General features: G+C 40.6%; 1 protein-coding gene across 2 annotated transcripts in view; it reads right to left on the bottom strand.

Moving 5' to 3' along the window:
• ngfra (nerve growth factor receptor a (TNFR superfamily, member 16)) overlaps window positions 1-9,169 on the bottom strand; it is a 35,921-nt gene extending 26,752 nt beyond the window's left edge. For both annotated transcript variants that reach the window (XM_055051968.1, XM_055051967.1), the window contains exons 1-2: window positions 8,823-9,169; window positions 6,596-6,758 (exon numbers count right to left, since the gene is read on the bottom strand). In XM_055051968.1, coding sequence (XP_054907943.1) covers window positions 6,596-6,758; window positions 8,823-8,861 — 202 coding nt within the window. In that variant the 5' untranslated portion in view covers window positions 8,862-9,169. The remainder of the gene's footprint in view (window positions 1-6,595; window positions 6,759-8,822) is intronic.
• Between the last annotated feature and the right edge of the window lie 514 nt (window positions 9,170-9,683).

A 9,683-nucleotide genomic window follows, 5' to 3' on the forward strand; every position in this document is an offset into this window, starting at 1 on the left:
GGTCTCCGAGGGTGGTCCGGAGCTCAAAGCCCAAACCTAATCTAAAAAACATAATTTAGTAATCAAAGTGCTGACGGCTGCAGGAGGAAGGGTCAAGTAAAATAGATTAACTGGAGACTCCTGAGAGCGCTGCTCCCGATGTACCGTCAAATATTGACCCTTTGCAACTACGACGCTCAATCATTCGAGGTGCCATGATGGAGGTCAGATGTGAGGGACGGAGCAACTGAAATTGTTTTCTAAAGTTGTTTTTGCCAGTTTTTTCATGACTTCCACTTGTTCGAGTCGAGCTAATTTGTCTGTAAACGTGACATGCCTTATTGGGGCTCATAGCGGGCCGCATTTAAAAAAATCTGTTGATCAAATTACCAACTTTGTCTGAATTCATGTCACAGGATTTGTGTCGTAAACAGTGTTTCGGCATTAAAAACGTACAGAAGACGAGATGCTGGCCAGTTTTTTTCCATACACGCTCGGCTACATGACGGTGCGGCGTTGTCTCCAGGGTTACTAACCGTTTGTCAGGTTTAAACACCCAGAACATCAGAAACAGACACAGGAAACACAAGAGGGTTAGATTCTCTTTACTCGCAAGGCGAACGGACAGAGACGTGTTTCAGTCGCGATCGCTGAAAACACTTCCCGCCGAATCCCCACGAGGGCGTAAGAAGCAGAAAGAGGTCACACAGCTGCGCCGTGATTCAGAATTACACAGCATGTCTTCTGTGTCCACATATGACAAAGCAAAACAAGTGATGCAGTTTCACGCAGTCTTTGTGTCAAGGGCACAGGAACGTGTTGCCGAGCGGTTATCTGCTGAAACTGGCTGCAGCTGAACCCTTTCTTCATGCCGACGGCTCCCTGCAGTCTGGCCTTTTTAAAACACACTCAGAAACACAGTTAAAGCAATTCAGAACAAATATATTTGAATAAATGTCTGATTAGACATGTACCTTCGCCATAATGCAATATTTGTTATCTTTCTAGTCTTACTTACTTATAGATTATATGAACGTTAGTCTTCTTACCTTGTATAAAGTGCGAGCTGCAAATAAATCCGCATTTACATCGAGGCCTGGCGGTTGTTAGCGCCATATCTTTAAAAGTTATATAATAAAATGACTCGTTTTTTTTGTATCTGGCGTTTCCTCTGGCTCCTGTTAGCATGTGACAGTGACCGAGTTCCAGATACACAACAGAACTCCAAGGTAAACGATTATTTGAATTAGTTGAGCTTGAAAGCTTTTGTTTCCTTTGCAGTCAAGCTGAACCAGTAAAGCTCCTTTCCTCATTCATATCAATTATCCCGCAGCATGCAGGCTGCTTCCTCGCTCATTTTAGCTCATATGCATGGGCCCTCTCTGCACAGTGCCTGCGTGTAAACATTTATAAACGTGACCATATGCAGCCACAGAGGAGTTGTGCGGACCCAATTTATGCGTCAGCACTTTTCATCCAGAGCTAAAAGAAGAAAGTTGAAGATGGGGAGAGCCTTCTTAAATAAAATATGAGATTTTTTCTAATTGTCCCCAGCTGAGCGATTAAATGAGTATTTAGAGTTTTCATATTTAGCCACCAAGTTGGCTGGTGGGACAGTGAGATGTGAGTGGGGGGCTTGTTGCACTTTAAATGTGCCACTTCAGCCCCCCTCGCGTTTTTTTGGTCCCATTAGTGTCATTAATAATGTAGTGGTGGATGTCCTTGAAACTGCTCACCGATCTTCACTATCAGCTCTTTTGAGTGGAAGCTTTTAGTGACGCTGGACGTTTCTGCCCCTCCACAAAATGTCCCACATAAACTGGTGACCTTTTGCATAGGGAGGATAAATTAACAACATTTGGACAGATGTTTGACAGTTGAATTGGTGTTTTTTTTTTGTGTTTGTTTTAAACTTTACTGCGTTTAATCAACACTTCATTGGTTGACCTTCTCCAAATTTGAAACAGGTGTTTTTAAATGTTCCCAAATTTAGGAAAAGGTAAGAGGGAAGGTTGGTGTTGGATAGTAAACATTTATGATGAAATAAAATTCTAAAAAGTATCACTTCTTCAAGTGGAGAACAAATTGTTAGATTTAGAAGTGAAGGTTTGGCTTAAAGATTTATATTTGGGGATCTTTCTTTGACTAAATTCAAACTCTGACTGAACTTTAGTTTGTTTTTGTAGAAAGTTTGGCGTATTTGAGAAGGTCCGGACCGAAAAAACAAACTCTGGTGCTGCTCAAATGCATATGAACAGCTGTTCATATGCTGTTCTACTTAATCCCACTTTAGGAGAAAGTAGACTATAGCGCAGGGCATTGTGGGTAAATCCTACACCACTCCATTTTTAAAGAAGGAAGTTGTGTTCATGTTTTCCTCTGAGGTTTTTGTGTCTTTTCTGTCAGTAGGTCTTGGTGCAGCGCCCCCACAGGCGAGGAGGGGAACAGGTTTCTCAAAGAGTTTAGTTCATTTGACTTGGTGTAGCTGAAAATGTAACGAATGTTGCAATTTTGGTTCCTAACTGAATAAGTTTACTGGACTATCAGGTGTGGAAACACAATTGGAAATATGATTCTCCGTGTTGTATTAAAGCATAAATGGACCAGGATGTTTGTACTTCTTTCTAATTCATATAAATAAAATGACCTCTTCTTACCCTGCTAAACTATTTTTCTTTTATTTTTAAAGTATTTTGAACTGATTGAATTTTGCATCCCGTTTTAATAGTTTTCTCTCTGCTTTGAAGTAAAATCTCTGCTTTTCCTCACTTCATTCATCTCCATCCAAAGTTTGGAGCGGTTCCTGATGCTCGGCTCCAGACCTCAACCAGACGTGCCTGTGATTCCACTTTCCTTCCTCCTGAAATCCCTGGAGATTCACCGTCTCGTCATGCTTTTCTCAGTCATTCAGCCCGTTTTCACTTCAAACCTCTCTGAATGCTTCGCTAAGTGCGGCAGGTTCGCTCGTCTTGTTTCCCTCGACCACAGAGAGAAGTGGAGGACACTAATAAATATTTCAGGGCTACTGATGCACATCCCGGGCCAGGAAGACGACAGTTGGGTGGGGAGGGGTCTAACCAACAGGAAGTGGCACATTAAAGGGGTCTCATGGTAAATACAGATATGTTCATGCTTACCATGAAGCAGGAAATGGATTTGTCAAATTTTACTCATTAATTATTCACCTCACCACTTCAGAAAATGTATTTATGATGTATGTTTTTTTTATTTTGTTTTTTTTTAGTAGGCCAGCTTTTAACCTCAACATAAACCCAGCTCAGCTGTATTATTTATTGTGTGTGCTCCTGTAAGCCACACACAAACACTGAGATTATATCTACTTTAACTGAAACAAAAATAAAAACACTCACACCGGAAATTGGGTGCAACCTCTCGGGTATTCTGGATTAATTGTTGAGTGTTTATCAGCTGTGACTACCATTCCTGTACAGCGGAGCCGACTAATTGTTCACTATAGGAGGCACAATAGGCTTTTCAATATGGTCTAATTAACTGGATCAAATGGGTGAAGATAGACTGATGTAACAGTATGCATGATAAATGAGCAGATCGTGCCCTTTGGTGCCTGGCTTTTCTAATACCATCTTATCCGCTAATACAGAGGATGACTCATAGTTACTGCAAGGAGGGGAGGGGACGACATGGTGGAGTAAAGCAAAAAGAGAAAGGAGACGTGACAACGGATTGTGGGATTTGGTGCGAAACGTTTAAATCCAGGGCAGACAGTGTAGGAAAAACGAGTGTTTGCAATCATTATGCAACAACAAAATACACTTCTACTAACATCTGAGGAAATATGTTAATCAAAAATATTTTTGCATGCATTACCTGATGATGTCGATCAGTTATTTTGTTTGCTTTTAGAGAAATTTCTAACATTTTTGATGCAAAGGCGTTAGCATAGAGCTTTAATTCAAAGCGTTTCTCGCACTGCTTGGATTTCATGCCTGCACCTTTTCTAACTCTGACTTTGATGAGGTTGTTTTGTGTGAAATTGGCTCACAGCATTTGCGTCCTTTTTAGCTTTTACCCTGTGGCTCTGTCACACTTCAGATGCTGACAAAGAAAAAAAAAAAACTCTCCCTGAACCTTTTGCTGCAAGTGAGCAAAAGGAAATGAGAAAAAAAAAGTCTAAAATAGAGGCTTATTTAGAAAAAAATAACTTTTTAAAGGGAAGAAAGAAATGCTTGACTCATAATTAAACAGTGCTGACATTACTGAGTCAGTGTTGGATCCTAAAAACTTGTTTTGTTACCCAAGGGATGTGAAACTGTGTTTATTTATACATAAATGCCTGAAATCAGCGACCTAAACTTTAATGCATGCTTAGAAAATTAAACACAAACATCACAAAGTGTAAAAGTAGCAGCTAGGATGCAACACAGAGACTCCTGAATGCAGAGGAAAGCATTTATTTGTGCTTTTCAGAACATCTGTTTGAAGCTGAATGTTTTTCCGGCTTTGGACCAAAGAGTAAGTGCTAATGGTTTGCAGCTTAAATTGAACTGTAGGGACATTTGGAGCCACTTAAAACATTACAAGCATTTTATCTCAAGAAAACACAGAAGTCTTACCTTATATCCAAATTGAAAAATTGGGCTGCAGTAATTTACTTTGGCTTTGACCAAAATTTGGACTTGATTGTCAAGAAAGATTATTTAACTTTACAAATATTTAAAGCTGTTTTCCTTTAACTCTTTTATTCTGCACAGGTGCTCTAGTTTGCAGGATGAAGGTTTGCAACACTTACTAAAGACATGAGATTATAATCTGAAAATCTAAGATGAATGTTGTTTCAATCTGACATAAAAAACATTGATTATAAAGCATAAATAAGTGTGATTATTCAATTAGTGACGTACTAGAGGGATAGAAAGAATATTTCTGTTTTTGCAAAAATGTATCAGGTTTCTGCTAAATTATGTTAAATGCCAAACATATTGTATGTTGATCAACTTACAGACTTATAAAAGTGTTGAAAGTTATGATGCATTTAAAGAAAAGGAGAAAAACTGTATATTTCAGTATTTGATCTACCAGTCACCAATCAGAACCAATCAACTGGTGCAGAAGTTTGCGATTTGTAGTTCATTTCCTGTTTGTCAGAGATTCTGCCTTACCACTTTAGCCTATATTTAATTAAAGATTAAGTTTGAATTCAAGGGTAGACAGAAAAGTTTTCCACATAAAAGTTTTCCAAGTAAGTTGGGAAAGGTGGAATGACCCTGAACATCACTAACACGGATATTTCTTCACACAAACTTTGCTCATCTATTCCTCAAAAGTCTGTTAAACTTTGAAAACTCCTTTTTCATAACAGAGGTATTTAAACCTTCTCTCTTTCTCTGGATTATCTGCAATGTTTTGAGATTTAGGACAAATCTGTCCTGGACAGTGGAATGGCATATTCAAGTTAAAATAATCAAATTCCAATTGAAAATCTGTGGGAAGACTTAGGAACTGAAGATTACTCTCGTACTCTCCAAACTGAAAAAACCTGAGCTTTTTGCAAAGAATTGGTAAAATAATCAATTTCTAGATTACTAATTGCAACAAGAGTAAGTCCTAGACAGCACTGACATTCATTGGTACTTCTGGAAGTGTTGTTGTTGAAGCTACATGGGGAATTTTTCTGCCATAATTCGAGAGCAACACATTTTCAGTCTGGACGCAGGATTTTATGTCTTTAGTCCTCAAAACTTTGAATTCTTGTGCTTTCATTTTCAGTGTGAAAGCAGGACTTGATGTGTTTTTTCTCAAACCTGTGAGGCTTGTACTCAAAACTTGTGCTCTCTTTCAAATATTCACTCTGCTTTCTCAAACCGTCTCCTTGCGCTCAAAACTTTTCTGCTCGCTTGGAACAGAAAAGTACCGTCACCTGGCAACCTCACAGCCAATAGAATGCAAGTGTTGCACTGGGTGCGTTTGTTTCCTTCTAGTGGGTGTGCCGGTGTGGCGACTGGTGCTTTTTTGTTACAGTTGATAGTATCCATGCAGGGACACCCACTAGAAGGAAACAAACGCACCTAGTATTACACTTTGATTCTATTGGCTGAGAGGTTGCCAGGCAACGGTGCATTTTTGTTCTAAGCATGCAGAAAATGATTCACAAGCGAGCAGCGACAAGCGGAGATTTTATCTGAGCAGAGACGAGATTTGAGCGCGAGGACAACGATTTGAGAAAGCAGAGTGAATATTTGAAAGAGAACAGAAGTTTGGAGCATTACAAGTTTTGAGAAGAAAGACATGAAATCCTGCTTTCAAACTGAAAATGTGAGCTCTTGAATTATGGCAGAAACACGGTTACATTTGTTTTTTAATATTATCTTGACAATATGACAGAAAGCTGGATTTGTCTCAATCCACCATCCCTGTTCAGGACCCTGAGGTGGTTTCCCTCATTATCGATTCCCCATTGGCACAGAAGCAGTAGCTCGTGATGATCCAGCATTTACAAATCAATCTGTCAGGACTTGCCAATGAGAAGGTTTGTTGCTGACATGCTTGAAAATGATAGTCGCGTGTATAGAGCCCGATGAGTTCGATGCACATGCATGTACAAAAGAGGTGCGAACCATGAGAAATCATTACTCACTGTCTAAACACTGAGCGCAGACAGTCTGAGCGGCGCCACATTCCTCCACTACTCCCTCTCCAGGTGGACACTCCATGCAGCATTCCCCGCTGGTGGTGAACTGGCCAGAGTCGCACTCAACGTTCAGAGCCCGCTCCGTCTTGGACGCCAGCGCTAACGTCGCCTGGCAGAATAGAGACAGACGTATTACACCAAATAGGCAAACTGACGGAATAGATTACTGCCAGGTGGATAACCTGTTTTACAAAGGTTCACCATAAATCATTATGCCTGCCTGTATTGGAAAGACTTTGCACTAACCTGCCATGTTGCCTTAATAGCTCCCCTAAAGGCACATCAGCTCTAATAATGAACCTGAAACGCATTCAGGCCGGGCAGGAGCCATAAAGTCATGTATGCACAACATTACCCAGATGCCCATCCTATTTAACGTCCAAAGGTGAGCGAGACGCAGCCTCTCTCTGCTTGTGATTAATGCAAGCACTTCAGCTTCAGTATTTCTGTTCATTGAAAGCTCCTTCTCTGTCTCTCTCCAATGTTTCCAACATATTAAACTCAATCTTTCTCCACAAATGTAACTCAAGCACTTGAGATAAATATACATAGAACTGTCACAATAATCAATAAATTAATTAATCGCATGGTATATTAAAGCAAACTCAGTCATTTCCATTGTCATGATTTATCTCTTCTTTTCTCTCTTTCAACTAAAAACTGCAGTTTGGTGCAAAGACTTCAAAATTAATTTTACTTGTTGTTCTGTTTGTTTATTTTGGATATTTAAAATGTCACCCAGTTACAGTGTTAAATGTTTCTTAGAATTTAAAGTTTACTGATTTTTTTTTTTATTTGCTCTTGCATTATTATTTTGCAATTACATTACTTAGAAATGGTCTCTAAACAACAATAACTTGTGGAATAATTCATCTTCTATGGAGACAGGCCTAAATAAACACGCATATTTATTCTGACAGTTAACTGCCCTAATACACCGTTCAATAAAAAACTGTTGCAGGCTCACTGATCTGGTCTAATATGACTCACTTCTACTTCTTATTTCTCCTGGTCTGCTCTTGTTTCTCATTTTCCCTCCTGACGTATTTACAGTTTAACTCACTGGCACAAGAACTGAAGTTAAATGACAAGAAATTGTGACCAGTTTCTTCAGAAGAAAAATAAATCTGATTATCCTGTATCACTTTCATGTCCTGTGGCTTTTATTATGTAATAAGTAAAACCTCATTTCCAGCTAATTCACATATGCTGAGACATCTTTTTTTCCCTGACTCTCATTGGTCGCTCCCCTCCTCTCGCTGCTTTCATTCAGAAACAGATGTACCAAGCAGCCAGCATCTCCTCTCCTGCCTCTCAGTCCTGCTCTCCCGTTTTCTCTGCTCTTCTTTTCCTCGTCATCGTCAACACTTCTGCACAAGTCTCGGTTTTTACTTTAAACGCCGTACATGCATTTTACCTGACCACACACACACACACACACACACAAAAGCTTAGTCCTGGATTTTTTCACTCAGCTGAAACAGATTTAGGTCAAGTTGGGTAAATAAAAATTGGAGCCACCATTAAGCCATAAAGCAGCACAGCTGTGATGTGCTTCGTTTGTCCTCTTGTCAATTTCATGGCCAATTTGTGAGTTTATTTCTAAATTTAATTCTACCAAAGTGCAGCGACTGCTGCCACTCTCTTGCGCCAGCTGTCATAACATAGTGTCCCCTCACATGCAGGGCTGTTTGCATGATGACTGAGCCTTGCAGCCCAATTAGACCAGCTGCTGTGAACAGCACAGAGCCCCCTATATGCTTCATTGTTACCTTTTTATGCAGAAAACTTGAAAAACGTCCCATGCTCTTGCTGAGTGAATCTATTTTACTTTAAAAAAAAATACAGATTTGAAATCAAAATCTACTGAAATTTCAGTAGCTCCAAAGAATTTCCAGTCTTCTGGGAATCCCAGCAGCACAGTTTGCATTTTCTACCCAGGATAAAACGCAGCAGAAAGGCGGTAATTACCTTGGTGCAGAACATTAACCTGCATGAGACACCTGCAGGATTTGCCCTCAATGAACACCCGAGCAGGGAAACTTTTACGCAAAACTTCAGTAATAAGTTTATTGACGCATTACAGCTGCATGTATTTTACAGAAAACGCGTAAAATAACACGCATTTCTTAATGACTAAGTCCTGCAGAAGTCAGAGGAAGCGACGACTCACCAAGGCGCACAGAATCACCAGCGGTAAGGTGGCAGTCATCCTTCTTCGTACGCAGGAGTCACATGAAACGGATCTGGAGCAGGGAAATGCGGCGCTATGTGGAGGAGAGCCGAGCGGCAGGAGCGCTCATCTTAATTCCAGAGGCACGGACTGTTGTCGGATTGGGATTCAGCGGGATTAAGAGTCCGCGCCGTCACGCGTCTGTCCGGGAAACCTCCGCACCGTGGAGTCGGACGGAAGCGTCTCCGCAGCCTTCCTTCCAGCAGCGCCGCTGTTCCAATGGCCAGCGCGCAAACACAAGTGACATAAAGGAGGAGGAGACGGTCCTGTCCGGAGAGCTGCTCGGCTGCAAGTGCACTGCGGAGGAGAGGAGAGGAGAGAGTCACGTCCAGCCTCCGGTTTATCACTCCTCCTGATGGTTCTGCAGCAGAACCTGATCCCCCCACATTAGCTCGGCCCTATTGCAACAGCAGCAGTAACTGGCTTCCATCACACCGACTGGAATATGATTTAAATCGAAGTTAATCCCGTTTTATTTGCTTATATTATAGACGATCTTTATATTACATCAGTGGATCATGTTAAAGGTGATGGGCTCGTCTTGTTTGGAATAATTTCACACAGATTAGTGAGAGGATCCAGCAGGTCAAAGGTCAAGGAGCCAAGGCTCCCTCAGTTAAAAAAAGAAACACAGAGAGAAAGTCCAGACTTTATTTTTCATTTATATTTATATCCAATTGACAGACTGACACACAGTTGTGCATAACTGTGAAGTGAGAGAATACAAATAAAAATCTGAAAAGTGTGGCATGCATTTGTATTCTGATACCCCCAAATAGAAAAGCATGACCACTTGTCTTA

This window comes from Poeciliopsis prolifica, unplaced genomic scaffold, assembly GCF_027474105.1.
Source record: "Poeciliopsis prolifica strain line A6 unplaced genomic scaffold, Auburn_PproV2 SCAFFOLD034, whole genome shotgun sequence".
Lineage (NCBI taxonomy): Eukaryota > Metazoa > Chordata > Actinopteri > Cyprinodontiformes > Poeciliidae > Poeciliopsis > Poeciliopsis prolifica.